Source organism: Triticum dicoccoides, chromosome 2A, assembly GCF_002162155.2.
Source record: "Triticum dicoccoides isolate Atlit2015 ecotype Zavitan chromosome 2A, WEW_v2.0, whole genome shotgun sequence".
Classification (NCBI taxonomy): domain Eukaryota; kingdom Viridiplantae; phylum Streptophyta; class Magnoliopsida; order Poales; family Poaceae; genus Triticum; species Triticum dicoccoides.
In genome coordinates, this window is record NC_041382.1 from 524497451 (window position 1) to 524513747 (window position 16297).

General features: G+C 50.4%; 1 protein-coding gene and 1 pseudogene across 1 annotated transcript in view; one reads left to right on the forward strand and one right to left on the reverse strand.

The window, feature by feature from the left end:
• The first annotated feature begins 10637 nt into the window (after window positions 1-10637).
• The window catches only part of LOC119355167, a 7981-nt pseudogene continuing 2321 nt past the window's right edge, over window positions 10638-16297 (forward strand).
• The window catches only part of LOC119355166 (thioredoxin M3, chloroplastic-like), a 4349-nt gene continuing 2824 nt past the window's right edge, over window positions 14773-16297 (reverse strand). Inside the window, exon 2 of the mRNA XM_037621944.1 lies at window positions 14773-15410. Within this exon, the coding sequence (XP_037477841.1) occupies window positions 15088-15410 (323 nt within the window). The 3' untranslated portion in view covers window positions 14773-15087. The remainder of the gene's footprint in view (window positions 15411-16297) is intronic.

The window sequence follows — 16297 nt, forward strand, 5'->3', positions numbered from 1 at the left end:
AGGATCCCTAACCCTGTAACTTTCACTCTACCTATCAATGCAAAGATACGCTTAGGCGTATTGGAGAAAAAAGAAAAAAAGAAATCGCTGAAATCAAGTGACTAATGGGCCAGCCTAACACTGTATCGAGCACGCATTTTTTCTGCTGTTTTTCATTTCAGTTTTTTCATTATTTGTACTATGGTTTGCTCTGGATTTTTTTTATTTTTCCCGTTCTTTTTTTTCTACGGGTTTCTTTAGTTTTCACTTGTTTATTTTTTTCCTTTCCCACTTTTTTAGTTCAACATATATCCCTTTTTTCAAACACATTGTACATTTTTCGTATAATCGGGACCATTTCATACTTCTTTAACATTTTCTGAATGCATGACTAGCTTATTTTCCAAATATATTTTTTGATGCCTACTTTTTCCCATACAAATTGTACGTTTTTATACATCTAAAACTTTTTTATATATGTTTAACATTTTAATATGTGATTAACTTTTTTAAATACTTGTTTTGGACATTTTGTATATACACCTTGAACATTTTGTGTATGAGATGAAACATCATTTTTTGAACTATGTGAACATTTTCATACATTAGATAAACATTTGTTTTCAAAAGTAAAAAGATTTTGTTTGAAACACATGAATATATTTTAAAGATGTAACATATATATTTTTGAATTGTATGGAAACTTTTCTTTAATTACACAAACATTTTTGTTACATTGTCTACCATTTTTTTAGAACATCATGAACATTTTTTGAAATGGATGACATTTTTGTAATGTCACATACAATTTTGTTTCAAATTGTACAAACATTTCTTAAAGGTTGCGCGGACATTTTTTATACTACATTTTACTTTTTCTAATGTCTAGAGAACACTTTTTTGTCATATCATATCTATTTAGTATTATTTTTAGGATAAATACAAAGAAAAACGTGCAGGACAGCAGAGTTTCATCAGCACGACGATGTCACATGGTTACCGGGCTGGCCCGGACCTATTCCCTGCAGGCGGCCCTCACAGAGGAGTTGTTGTAGGCGGCACATAGTTGTGCCCCTAAATAGGTGGTCCCTTTGTCCTGATTACAATTTATCGGTGTTTTATTGGATATATGTTAGTATATCCAGGGCCAAACAAAGGTGAGGTCGCCGACCTATGGCCGGACCTGTAGCCTTAAATTTCCCCTCTCATATTCTTTTGCAGTTCAAGATGCTAGATTTGTCGACAACTTGATCTTTTCGTGCGTAGTTGACTAGGATGTTGTTATCCGGGACCTCTCGGAATCTATATAAACCGAAGGGTAGGGCTCCTAGAGGACACACAATAATCTCATGGTATATCATATGTACTTTGTACTCCAATCCAAAGTAATATAACCAAAGCGTAGGGCGTTATCTTTTTGGAGAGTAAACCTCGTGTCCTTGTTACCATCTTGTCAAATCGCCTAGCTTGGGATCCCTAGACTGAGATCTGCCGAATTTAGCTCTGTCAAAGCCCACAACTGACACATGCGCGGGCACGGGCTCGGGCTCGTTCTTAGACTCCTCCTCCATTATCTGGTCCTCGTCCTCCGAGCTCTCCTTCATCAAGCTCAGAAAACAGACCTGGCTCTATGTGTTTCGTCCGTTGGGCATGCCGGTCATGGACGATGCCTGTGATCTCGCGCTGGCGGTGCGACGAGAGGCGCTTTCTCCACGCTTTGCCGCCTGCGGTCATTGCGTTGACAGTTGTGAGCGGAGGTGTGCCGACATAGGTGAACTGTGTAGTAAGGGAAGCGGAGGCGGTGCCATTAATTTCGTGCGTGATCGTGCTTATATATCAGCCGCCAGCCAGACCAATCGTCGATTTGAATGTAAATGCCCGAAGTGGCTTTCTCTGCCGCCTCGCCTATTCAATGTCGAGTAGGCGAATGAATGGGCAACTGGCTTCCCGTCCCGTCGCATCCTCTCTGAGCCAGAATTAGGCCTCTTTTGGTTCATAGAATAGGATTATCACAGGAATAGGAATCTTGTAGTAAATGAGATGACATGTATCTCAAATCCTATGAGTAGGAATAGGAAACAAGATGTCATTTGGTTGACACCAAAGGAATTTTTCCATTGAGTCTAGGCTCTTTTTTATTTTCCTATGAAATGTGGAGGATAGGAACCAATCCTATGTAGGAATAGGAATCCATTCCTATAAACCAAAGGGCTCTAAAGGAAAAAATCCTATAAGAATCCTATCCTCTAAAATTCCTATGAAATTCCTCTAAACCAAAGGAGGCCTAATGTTGTGTGGAGAGCGAGCGCACATGGCGCGAGCGTAGGACAGAGTTAGTGCCTCAGTCGCCGCACCCATGTGGCAGTCATGCCGTTCGACCGACATGCGCCACATCTGCTCCGAACCGACATAAATACAGCACGGAGTAGCTGTTGGAGCAGGAGGAGGTAGATGGTTTTGTGTGGGTCCGGGCAGAGAGACGTCTACGTGGCGGAGGTCCAGACGTCCACATACCTCCCACAAGTTTACCTACGTTTGCGTGTGAAGATGTATGAATTGCACGATGTATTGATTCGGTGCAATGTGCACGGTATATATAAGTACAAGGTGGGGCCTCTACCTCAATCTATACAACAAACTAGAGAGGTGGGCCAAGTCAATATACATGCAAAATAACATATATACTCAACCCCACCCCCCGCCGCAGTCGAAGCGGCACCGCGGCTGACGCAAAGACTGGACCGGGACTCCTCAAAAGACGTCGTAGGCAAGCCCTTGGTCATGATATCTGTAAATTGTTGGAAAGTAGGGACGTGTAAAACACGAATATGGCCAAGAGCCACCTGTTCCCGAACAAAGTGAATATGCAACTCAATATGCTTGGTCCGACGATGATGTACCGGGTTAGCGGAGAGGTAGACCGCCGAGACGTTGTCGCATTAGACCATCATCGCACGGTCAACGGGGCAGGAAAGCTCCTGAAGCAGCTGGTGAAGCCACGAACACTCGGCGACGGCGTTGGCCACCGCATGATACTCAGCCTCAGCACTGGAACGAGAGACCGTAGGCTGCCGCTTGGACGACCACGAGATAAGTAGGATCCAAGGTAGACACAATAGCCCGAAGTGGAGCGACGAGTGTCAGGACAGCCCGCCCAGTCTGCATCGGAGTAGGCGGTGAGGACGGTGTCGGTGGAGGCGTGAAGCATGACGCCAAGATCCATGGTGCCAGAGACATAGCGGAGAATCTGCTTGACGTCAGCCCAGTGGACGTCTCGAGGAGCATGCATATGAAGACACACGTGCTGCACGGCATACTGGATCTCCGGTTGAGTCAGGGTGAGGTACTGAAGAGCACCAATGATAGACCGATAGAAAGCAACATCCGAAGCAGGAGAACCATCCGTGGCAGAAAGCTTGGCCTTCGTATCAATAGGTGTAGCGGCGGGCTTGCGGTTAAGCATGTCGGCGCGCTCCAGGAGCTCGAGAGCGTACTTCCGCTGATGAAGGAGGAAGCCATCCGGATGGCGCACCACCTCGACACCGAGGAAGTAGTGCAAAGGACCCAAGTCCTTGATGGCGAACTCAGCGCGAAGACGAGCCGTGAGCTGACTGAGGAGACCGGTCGTACATGCCGTCAGGATGATGTCGTCGACATAGAGCAGCAAATAGGTCGTGTCGGAGCCCTGATGATAGACGAAGAGCGAAGCGTTCGAACGGGTAGAGCGAAACCCAAGTTGGTGGAGAAACGCTGCGATGCTGGTACCAAGCGCGTGCGGAGCCTGCTTGAGTCCATACAAGGACCGCGAGAGCAGGCACACGTGGTCGGGAAGCATCGGGTCAACAAACCCATTGGGCTGCTGGCAGAAGACCTGCTCCTTGAGGTGACCATGGAGAAAGGCGTTGGAGACGTCCATCTGGTGCATCGGCCAAGCACGGAAGACCGCAAGGTGAAGAACCATGCGAATCATGTCGGGCTTGATGACCGAAGCGAAGGTGTCGATGAAGTCGATGCCAGCACGCTGTCTGAAGCCCCGAACGACCCAGCGCGCCTTATAGCGATCAAGAGTACCATCAGGACGGAGCTTGTGTTTGAAGACCCACTTCCCGGTAATCACGTTGGCGTGCCGGGGACGGGGAACAAGCTGCCACGTTCAGTTGCGCAACAGGGCGTCAAACTCCTCTTGCATCATGGCCATCCAGTGCGGGTCAGGAAGAGCGGTTCGGACGGAGGATGGCAATGGCGACGGCTCAGAGGTGGACGCCGCATGGACGTAATCATCCGCGGCGTAGCGCGAGCTTGGGCAAAAAACATCCGTACGGGCGCGGGTGACCCGACCGGCCACAGGTGCCGGAGGCGCAGGGGCCGGGGGCCCCGAGGAGGCCGGCGGCGCTGGGGGCACCGAGGGGGCCACAGGGGCCGCGGGCGCTGGGGGGACGGAGGCCGTGGGCGCCGGGGGAACCGCGGGGGCCAGTGCCGTGGCTGTAGGAGGCGCCGCATGCGGGGGGCGCCTCAAAGCCAGGGACGGGCCAAGAGAGGCGCGCGAGCGCCCTGGGAGCGGCGTCGAGGAGCCCGCGTCATCGGTGGCGGGAGGAACAGCCGGAGGTACCTGCTGAAACGGAAACACATGCTCATCAAAGTAAACGTGCTGGAAAGTGAACACACGGTGGGAGATGGGATCGTAGCACCGAAATCCCTTGGAGTTGAAAGGGTAGCCGATGAAGATGCAAGCGACAGAACGAGGTGCGAGTTTGTGAGGAGCGGAGTCCGCAGTGCTAGGATAGCAAAGGCACCCGAAAATATGCAAGTCATCATAAGATGAGGGCGTACCGAAGAGAAGATGGTGAGGTGCATAGTTCCACCGTGGGCGGCAAGGGCGAAGGTTAAGGAGAAGTGAAGCAGTAGCGAGTGCATCCGGCCAGAAACGAGGCGACACATTAGCGTGGAACAGGAGCGTCCGAACGCAGACGTTCAGAGTGCGAAGGAAGCGTTCGGCTCGACCATTTTGCTGTGAAGTATACGGGCATGTGAGACAAAAAATTGTGCCATGGTGCGACAGAACAATGCGGAAAGCAAGATTGTCGAACTCCTTTCCATTGTCAGTCTGAAGAGCAAGAATGGGACGCCCAAACTGCGTGCTGACATAGGAGTAAAAAGCCGACAAAGTGGAGAATGCATCCGACTTTCATCGTAAAGGAAACGTCCACACATAGTGCGAATAATCATCAAGAATAACCAAATAATATAAATAGCCCGAATTACTAGGAACCGGAGAGGTCCACACATCGCTATGAATCAACTGAAAAGGAAAAGAAGCTATTGTGGTGGAGTTATTAAATGGAAGGCGAACATGTTTGCCGACACGACAGGCATGACAGGTGTGATCCTCTATCTTATTACAACTGAAACTGAAACTCCTAAGAATATGACAAAGTGTGACGGGGTTGGGATGACCCAAACGAGCGTGCCAGAGATCGACGCCGGCAGAGAGAGCAACCGGTGCGGTGGTGGAGGTGGACGGCGGATGCACCGGATAGAGCTCATCGAGGCTGTCACATCGGTGAAGTACCATCCTGGTTCGAGCGTCCTTGACACAAAAACCAAGCTCGTCAAATTCAACAGTAATAGGATTTTCACGAGTTAAACAACGAACGGAAACAAGATTCTTAATAAAATGAGGTGACACAAGTATGTTAGACAAAGTAATAGGCATAGAAGTAGAAGGAAAAGAAGTGTGCCCGACATGTGTGATAGGTAGTGTGGAACCGTCGCCGATAATGATGCGGCGGTCGGTGGTGACAGGAGTGAAGGAGGCAAGATTATCAGGATGAGCAAACATGTGAGCCGTAGCCTCGGTGTCCATGTACCAATCGCCACCTCCAGTGTAGTTGTTCGGCGTAGGCGCAGCGTGCAGCGCGGCGAGGAGCGCCGGATCCCAAGGTGCCGGCGGCAGGGCCGGCGAGGGCGGCGGCGAGGCCGCAGGGAGACCATAGGCGCCGCTCATCTGTGGCGGTGGGTATCCTCCGTACGGCTGCGGAGCCGCGTAGTATGCCTGGTGCGCCGGTGGGCACGACACGGAAAGCGTCGGTGCAGGAGCCCGTGGAACCGGCATGGTGTACGCATGGACGACACCGGTCCAGGGGTTATAGCCGGAGGCCCATGGGGGCAGCACCTGGAGCTGTTGCGGCGCATCAAACTGTTGCTGCGGCTGCGGCTGTTGCGGCCATCGCGGCGCTTTTCAGCGGGAGGAGCGAGGCGCGCGGGCAGGTCGTACGGCAGTGGCAGGAGCCCCGGCTGCCGGGGCGCCGGGAAAGGCGCCTGATGACGCTACTGGGGTGCCGGGATAGCGGGAGGCGCCGGAGGCCCACCGCGGGTGGTGCCGACAGCAAGGGCGGTGTGGATGGTGCGCGTCTTCACCTGCTTCATCTGTCGCTCCTCCAAGCGAAGGTACGCAACGAACTTGGCGAAGGACGGGTTGGGGATGAGGCTGAGGTTCCCCGCGGCGTTGCCGAAATCCTCGTTGAGCTCGGCGGTGAGCATGCTGAGGAGGAGGTCATCATCGACCTTGGCGCCGATATCGCAAAGCTCGTCAGTGAGAGTCTTAAGGCGGCGACAATAGTCCTCGATGGAGGTGTTGTCCTGATGACACCCAAAGAACTCTTGCTGCAAAAAAACGCGACGCTGGAGCTTGTTGTCGGTGAAGAGCCCGTTCAGCTTGGTTCACACGGCGCATGCATCATCATCGTCCGTCACGACCGTCTGGAAGAGGTCGGGCGTGATGGTGAGGAAAAACCAGCAGATGATCGTGGTGTCGATGGTGGACCAGTCATGAAACTTGGTAACGAGGCTGGAGTCGACGGTACCGTCCACGTGGTCCATGAGATGATACTCACGAAACACAAGGGAAAAAATACGTCTTTCACGAGTGGTAGGAGTCCACCTGGGAGAGACGAACCGGCACCCACTCGAAGATGTTGAGCTTGCGGATGTCGTTGACGTCGGGAGGGTTGGCGTTGGCGAACGGGTTGGAGTTAGTGGATGCGGAGGAAGTGACAGACGACATAGCGGGAACCGGACGGGCGGCTCGGACGACTCGGGTTAGGACTTGCGGCGGCTCGGCAATGTTGCTGGGCGGGCGATGCGCGGCGGCTCGGCGGGCGAATCGCGCGGCAGCAGGCGAAGCGACTGGGCGGGCGAGGCGTGGCGGCTTGCGCGGCAGCAGCTGGATTGGCGAGGTGTGTCGGCTAGCGGCTGAAGCAGCAGGCGATGCAGGGTTGCAGGTCGGGCGGGATTAGCAACTGGATTAGGCGGCGTGGTTGCGTGCGCGGCAGTAGCAGCAGGCGATGCAGGGTTGCGGGGCTGGCGATGCAGATAGGTGCGCGGGCGGCAGCTAGCGGGCTGGCGCGATGGCTTGGGGCGGGCTGGCGACGAGCGATCGGACGATGGCATGCGTGGGAGATAAGGGCGGCGGCCGACGCGAGAGACGGTCGTCGGCAGCGGCGGTGCAGAGGAGTTGCACGGCAGCGCCGGCGGCAGCGGAAGCTAGGATTTTAGAACCTAAAAACTGATACCATGAAGATGTATGAATTGTACAATGTATTGATTCGGTGCAATATGCACGGTATATATAAATACAAGATGAGATCTTTATCTTAATCTATACAACAAACTAAAAAGATGGATGTAGACAATATACATGCATAAATAACATACTCAACACTATGAATTTAAACGTGCGGACTTGTCCGCGAACGTTTAATGGACAGCGCTAGAGGGCTCAAAGTGCCCAGACTGTGCGATCCGGACGTTTGTCATAGAACGTTGGAGATGCCTGTATGAAGCAATTTGTAGCTTGCGGGCTATGGATCTGATGTTCGTGGATAGCCTTGCGCGGGGCGTGCCATATTGACCACAAGGTAACTGATGCTTTCACAAAACTGTCATGCGGATGGGAGTCAAGAAGTGTAAAGATCCAACATCTAGCATTCGGTTTTCTAGTCTGACTTATCACATGGACAAGGTCTAGATCCAATAATGCTCGCGCGCCAGGGCCATGGTGCAGTCAAGAAGCGAATGTTGCCAAGAATTCTCTGTCCGACATATTCAGATTACAGTTCTTTTATGGCTTCATTCAAGAATTGTCCGGGGCTCTAGATAACCTGAGCCGGAAGCCGGCTCACTACAAAAACAACGTTCTTTTGAGAACATAGGCATCAAGCTTTGCTTGATAAGGTCCTTAGGAAGCTTTAACGAGCCTTTAATTATGTTAACGTCTTTGAAAGTTGAAACAAAGTGGATCGACCACATCCTTTTCTCTCCTTGCCATTTGCACCCGACCTGGTCTCTGGATTACGAGTACTCCTACTAGTAAAAGGCCGCACGCCTGATGCACCAACCGCCTATGATTACTTGGCCCCGTGAAAGACTCATCACCATCACCTTTGCATCATGGTGTCTATCTCTTTTGTTGCTTAATCATATACCATTATAATTAACCACTTTCTTCTAGGACAGTGCTACCATCCAAGCTTGACAAGTACTGCATGCCACCTGTTAGGGGTGCAAGTGGCGACCCACAGCTAGTTAGTTCGTCGTTGGTCATAAAATTAACACTAAGACTAGTCACAGTGGGGAGTAACTTAGAGTAATAACATGCATATGTTACTAGTCTATGCTATTGGGTAGTAATATATGTGTTGTGTCATGCATCACTTCATTTATTAGGTTGTAGACTTATCTTTTCTTGATATGTGTGATGTTATTGTAACTAGTTATGTTACCACATGTCTCTCTTTCTTCATTAATTATATGTCACATCATCTATTTTGTCTAGATAAATGTGATGTTACCATCTATGTTACTCCTATTGTGGATAGTCTAAGAGCATTTTGAAACAAACGTGGGATAGAAAAAATACAGGCATATAAATTTTGCAAGAATCGGATGTCAAGTCTCATTAAGTTCTACTGGAATCTAAAATGCAAGAATTATACAACCTAGTTATTTGAATGCTCCAAAATTTTACAAGAAATTGTTTCGTCAACAAAGAGAACAGCGGAGAATATGGGAGGGGAAGATTGAGGCGATATAGCGTAGAATATTCTTTGCGTCGGACTTATCAAAGGAAATAGAAACATGAGGGTTGAATCCTCCAGAATGTGAAGAAAAGTAAGGAATCATTGATATGAAAATCCTATATTCCGCAAAAAATAATAGTAATATGAAAAATAATTTGTTCTAAACGGGGACAAGCCTTTTTTTCGAAAAAAACTTTCAATCTATTCATCTTCAATCATGATAGTACAACAGACACTAGAAATAATAAAAATTACATCCAGAACCTTAGACCATCTAGCGACGACTATAAGCCTCTGTTGTGGCACTGGCCGCAAACCCACCCCTCTTGCATCCACCCGCAATCTTCGTTTGCATCCCCCTTGTACTCCTCTCCATCCAGTAGCATTTATGAAGCTGCATTGGATAGAAAGATGGATGACCCAAATCGTGATCGTGTAATGACTTTGCATGCATGCAATTAAGAAAGAAATCCCTTCGATGGTGCAACCGTCGGCCAGACCAGACGGAGCACTCAACCGAACCTGAGTGGAGCACGAGGAGAAGACCAGCCGAAGGAGCACCCAAAATCTCGAGCTTCATTTACTGTTTGATTTGAACCTCGCAGGAAGCAAGACCATCCACGTCGATAGCTTTATCACTCAGAGCTTGACGACTGGTGCAGAGCAGAACTTGATTGCGCCATGCATGATCCCAGGAACTCTGATCACTTTCAAGCCAGATTTCAGTCACCGTCGTTCGAGAATTAGAATCCGGCACGCGAGGATTCAGAATTAAATGGGTGTGCAATTCAAACTGTGTCGCACGCCTTCAGCCCCGAAATTCCTCCCCTTTCTCAGAGGGTTCAGCACTTGAGTCCCTTTCGTGGGTTCAGTCAACCCCGATGGCTGCTGGGCGCGTCGCCGCTCGGAAAGTGGTAAAATCCATGTGCTATATCTCAGTACGATAATTCTACATCCACGACTCCACGTAAAGCTACGAAACTTCTTACTTAAACTTCTACCCCCTTCCTCCCCCTTCTCCAATCCTGGTCATGTAGCATTACTCATCTCAGTACGTGAGAGACATGATAAATCGTACGTACATTTTCTCTAGCAAACCTCTGTTTTCCTTAATGGAAAACGTGTTTCGGTAGGATCTCACAAGACAAAAGAGCAGTGAAAAGACTCGAGTGCAGTAGTGCAGCACCCACAAGGGAGGGATAACATATCTTGAGACCTTGCGAGCATGCACGCGCCCCTCTCGGTGCCACGACCTGACCCGAACGAAACGACGAGTGCGTAACGAATTGTCGAGTAAGATTTAACGGCGCGGCCACCGGACGAGACTGAGATCAGTACTGCTTGCTGCTGTAAAGGCAGCGCGGAGGGTATCGTGGGAGGAAAGCAAGGCCAGCCCAGCGAAATGGACGCACACCCAACACAACTATGCGTTCGCGTTCGCGTTCGCGCCAAGCTAGCCAACGGCCGACGCGAATGATTGCAACATACATGGTGGAACATGGCGCCCGTCCGCACGGCCCGGGGCCCTGCTGTCTGAGCTGCTTTCCTCCAGAGAATGATCTTCAGAAGATTCTTGGCTAGTTTTCTAGGGGGGCTCATGGCCTCCATGGAATCCAATATGTATATAATGTATCCGGCAGGTTGCCACCAGTGCCACCACCGCGCCCTCCGAGTGCCCTCCACTTGTGGCATCCACTCACGCTCACTCTAGCTCCTCGCAGCCTGCATAAGAGGAGAAGACGCTCTGCCCTGAGCTGAAACATCTGACAGGATGAACCATCAGGTTTTGCCTCTGCTTGGCGTAAGCTTCTTCTTGGTGGCATGTGTGGCGGGGGCTGCAGAGGGCGACCGGCGGCCGTACATCGTGCAAATGGACGTGTCGGCGATGCCGACGCCGTTCACGACGCACGAGGGCTGGTACACGTCGGTGCTGTCGTCGCTGGCTGGCAAGGAGGAGGAGGCGGCGCCGGAGCACCTGTACACGTACGCGCACGCCATGCACGGCTTCAGCGCGGTGCTCACCCCGCGGCAGCTCGCGGAGATACAGAGGATGGAGGGGCACGTGACCGCCTTCCCGGAGACGTACGCGCGGCTCCACACCACGCGCACGCCCGAGTTCCTCGGGCTCACCGGCGGCGGCGCTGGCGCTGGCGCTGGCGGCGTCTGGCCGGCGTCCAAGTACGGGGAGGACGTGATCGTGGGGATCGTCGACACGGGCGTGTGGCCCGAGAGCGAGAGCTTCAGCGACGCGGGCATGACGACCAAGGCCGTGCCGGCGAGGTGGAAGGGCGCGTGCGAGGCCGGCAAGGCCTTCAAGGCCTCCATGTGCAACGGGAAGCTCATCGGGGCGCGCTCCTTCAGCAAGGCCCTCAAGCAGCGCGGCCTCGCCATCGCGCCGGACGACTACGACTCGGCCAGGGATTACTACGGCCACGGCTCCCACACCTCGTCCACGGCGGCCGGCAGCGCCGTCAAGGGCGCCAGCTACTTCGGCTACGCCAACGGCACGGCCACCGGCATCGCGCCCATGGCCAGGCTCGCCATGTACAAGGCCGTCTTCTCGGGCGACACCCTCGAGTCCGCGTCCAGCGACGTGCTAGCCGCCATGGACCGAGCGATCGCCGACGGCGTCGACGTCATGTCGCTCTCGCTGGGCTTCCCTGAAACTTCCTACGACACCAATGTCATAGCTATCGGGGCCTTCGCCGCCATGCAGAAGGGAATCTTCGTTACGTGCTCGGCCGGGAACGACGGCTCCGACGGGTACACCATCATGAACGGCGCGCCCTGGATCACCACCGTCGGCGCGTCGACCATCGACAGGGAGTTCACGGCGACCGTCACGCTCGGCAGCGGCAGCGGCGGCAAGAGCATCCACGGCAAATCTGTGTACCCGGAGCACACACCGATCGCCGACGCCGACCTCTACTACGGCCACGGCAACAAGAGCAAGCAGAAGTGCGACTATTCCAGCCTGAGCCGCAAGGAGGTGAGCGGGAAGTACGTCTTCTGCACAGCCGGCGAGAGCCTCAGGGAGCAGATGGACGAGGTGCAGGGCGCCGGCGGCCGCGGGCTGATCGCCGCCAGCAACATGAAGGAATTCCTGCAGCCGACTGACTACGTCATGCCGCTGGTGCTGGTCACCCCGTCGGACGGCGCCGCTATCCAGAAGTTTGTGACGGCCACCAAGGCGCCCAAGGTGAGCATTCGGTTCGTCGGCACGGAGCTCGGCGTCAAGCCGGCACCGGCCGTGGCGTACTTCTCCTCCCGCGGGCCGACCCAGATGAGCCCGGCGATCCTGAAGCCGGACATCGTCGCGCCGGGGGTGGACATCCTCGCGGCATGGGTGCCCAACAAGGAAATCATGGAGATCGGCAAGCAGAAGCTCTACGCCAAGTACATGCTCGTCTCCGGCACGTCTATGGCGTCGCCGCACGTCGCCGGCGTGGTCGCCCTGCTGCGGTCTGCGCACCCCGACTGGAGCCCGGCAGCCATCCGCTCGGCCATGATGACCACGGCCTACGTGAAGGACAACGCCAACAACGTCATCGTCAGCATGCCGAATCGATCACCAGGGACACCTCTGGACTACGGCAGCGGCCACGTGAGCCCCAACCAGGCCACAGACCCCGGCCTGGTGTACGACGCGACGGCAGATGACTACGTCAACTTCCTCTGCGGCCTCCGCTACAGCAGCCGGCAGATAGCGGCCGTGACCGGCCGGCGAAACGCCAGTTGCGCCGCCGGTGCCAACCTTGACCTGAACTACCCATCGTTCATGGTGATCCTCAACCACACGACGTCAGCCACCCGGACGTTCAAGAGGGTCCTGACCAACGTCGCCGGCTCGGCAGCAAAGTACAGCGTGTCGGTGACGGCTCCGGCAGGGATGAAGGTGACGGTGACGCCGTCAGCACTGTCCTTTGGAGGCAAAGGCAGCAAGCAAGGGTTCAGTGTCACCGTGCAGGTCAGCCAGGTGAAGAGAGCAGTAGATGACTACAGCTACATTGGAAACCATGGCTTCTTGACCTGGAATGAGGTTGGAGGAAAGCATGCTGTCAGGAGTCCAATAGTCTCAGCATTTGCTCAGTGAGGAGAAAGACCTGCCAACATAGCAGGAGCAGAAATAAAGGATGACCATACGAAAACAATAAATAATATAATACTGACCAGAAGAAGTAATACATAGACTGAAAGCAAAGGAGAAAAAGCGCACCAGGGTATGGTACTGATGATGTCAAGTGTATTTAGCCTCTATAATAATTTATAAATTTGTACACATTTTTCTCAACAAATCACATTTGGCCTAAAATGAGCTAGTAACACATATTCGACCAGTTTGATTTGCTTCAAAATATGTAAATCTCTAAATGTAATAGGGTGTGAAATTATAAGCATTGTTACATGCTTGTTTGGAAATCTCAACTGGCTGGTATGTTCTCCATCAACAACAGTGATCGGTACCAGCATACACCATACATAAAAAGATTATTTGTGCATAAGAAAAATGATGAAAAGTGATTGTCTACTTTTCCAGATGTTATTGATATTGCCATGAGGGATACAAATAAAACTTCAGAAAAGGGCAAAGTGGATGGTTGTTACAGTACATATGAATGATCCAAGTCCTAAATCCGAAAAAAAGTGTAAGCACCTGATGCACCACCTGCGTCTAAAGCTTCAATCCAGACTCCAGTACCTTCTACAACCAAGTGTAGCATTAGACTGAATTTTAAGTAAAGCTCAGACAACTTCAGAGCTCCAAACTGAATACCGTTGGAGAAAAAACAGACTTCGGCAAATTGATTTAAGTCAGGCAGTCATCAGACGATCACCAGAACTTTGATCGCCATCATGTGGCACTTGATGTGGTTCAGCTGCATTTAGGTCTACCTGAACATTCTGGTGATCACCAGAAATTCCAATCATATTATTGTGCTATACCTCCTCAGAAGGCTACTGTACATAGCTCAAATTCCGAAAGGTAGGGTAAATACATGTAGCCACTAGCCAAACAGTACCACTGTAGGAGCAGCTGCAACTGTGCTACTGTCCACGAAAAATGAGATAATCGAATTAATTCAGTTGGATATTATCAATAATAAGCAATTCAATCTCTAAGGAACGCAAGTCTATTGTATCCTACCATTGGTTCCACTCAAGCCACTCTCAACTACTTACTATGCACTAGTCTTCAGCATGGAAAGGTTAAAAATCCATGGCAACAGCCTGTTGATACCGCCTGCCAAAGTACTTGCCAATATTCTAGTCTTGTTCTTCGCCAGCCTTTACCTTGTGTGTGGGTCTTCTTTGTCAGCCCAACGAGAGCTAAATATTACACCCTAGGCAAACTAAAGGGTAATAAAGTAAAAGTTATGCATCATAACCAAGGTTTAGCCTGTTAAGTCTAGATATATATTACAGATTAGAGACAATGAATAATAGGAGACGTTTAATCAAACATGCCTTGAAGAGTTACCTGGGACAATTAGCTCGGTATTAGCAGCCCCACAGAAACAACAATTGCACTGACATAACAGGGATAAACCTTTTCAGAAGATAAACTTGAATAGGTTAGATCTTAGATGATTCTGTATATAGGAACTAAATGATTAAGTATTTACTCTAGCTCTGAAAAATAGCACGAAAATGTTGATACATAAGGGGTGCAAAAGAAGAAGAAAAACAGACAATGTGAGGTACATAAAGTAAAGTATAACGGAAATCTTAATTTGACTTCATTTAACAAGATATTTCTAAGGGCCTTAAATATTCGTCCCTGTTTCACATCAATGATAACAATCATGATTCATTACAACCCTCAAGGTAAAATAAAGAGGTCCAGCAATCCTTTTTTTTTCAGAACTACATCAATATTTACAGTAAGTTGTGTAGCTAAGGGATAACAAGAAGCTCAAGTTGTAACTCCAACTTTACCTTCCCTACTCTTTCCACTAGCTGGCAGTGAAAAATCAAGTATATGGGATATGAATCTGGACCAAGTAACAATATAACGTTGTAACCAAAATGGTCACTGTTCTAAGAAAGAATTCTCAATGGCCCTCACATAAACGGCTTTTGGCAGAGTTCCAGTAATACTATGTATTTTCTCTCCATCCTTGAATAGTAAAACAGTCGGAACCCTCTCAATATTGTAGGAAATTGCAGTTTGTGGGTAATCATCAGTGTCAAGCTTATAGCACTTTATTCTTCCATCATATTCGGCCGCAATCTCGTCGACAATTCGATGGACCATTTTACAAGGTCCACACCATGAGGCCCAAAACTCCACAAGCACAGGCACATCACTGCAGATGACATTTTGGTTCCAGGAACATGCAGTGATTGCTTCAGCTGTACAAATGTAAAGAACACTACTGTTACATATCTTCTCTACGTGTGCAGACTAAATTCACAAAGTCACAAAGAAGTAAAAACAGATGAAATTAATTAACGGAGTTCAGAAAACCAAACACGTGAAAGAAGTGTGTAGGTAGCTACTAGTCTTCACTCTTCACTGAGGTGAATCACAAAGATTAACTAAGCTAATTGCTTCTTCTATATTCTGAAAAAGAAGGATCCACGCATTAGTGCAGCTTGCATGAACCGACAGTCTGACAGTACCATGATAGTGAGCGAGTGAGTTATGACGCTATGACTTTATAATGTGTAGTAGTGCAGCAAAATAACACCATGAGGCCAGGCATACGATGCTTACTAGTAATTTCCACTATGTTTATCAATGGAACAAGCAATCTAAGAACTGAACATGGGGCTGTATTTTCCTGCATAGTACATTAGACACTAAGTAGCACATTAGCGATTAACTCACACAGGTTGACACACACCAACAACCAATCTAAGCAGTGAGAACGCTTCATTCCAGAGCTTCAATCCTCAAACAGTGATATACTTCAGAATGAGAAGGCCGATCCGAACATAAAGTTGAATTTTACAGCGAGGAATTGGGATTGCTAAGTCATACAGTTCATCTTTGCAACATATTCAAGTGGCCAGAATCTAAGGCCAACTCCAGCCCGCGACCACATCCTGTCCGGGTGCGTCCGTTTGGGGCAAAAGGGACAAACCAGACGGCCCAGCGCGCGGGCGCAAACGGACTTTTGTCCATTTTCTGTCCCCTTTCGACCCATCCCCGGCCCAAGTTTGGGCGGCTTTTGGGGTGAAACGGACAGCGCGCTTGTCCTCCCCTGGCCCGCCCGTCGGTGGCACAAAGCAAAACC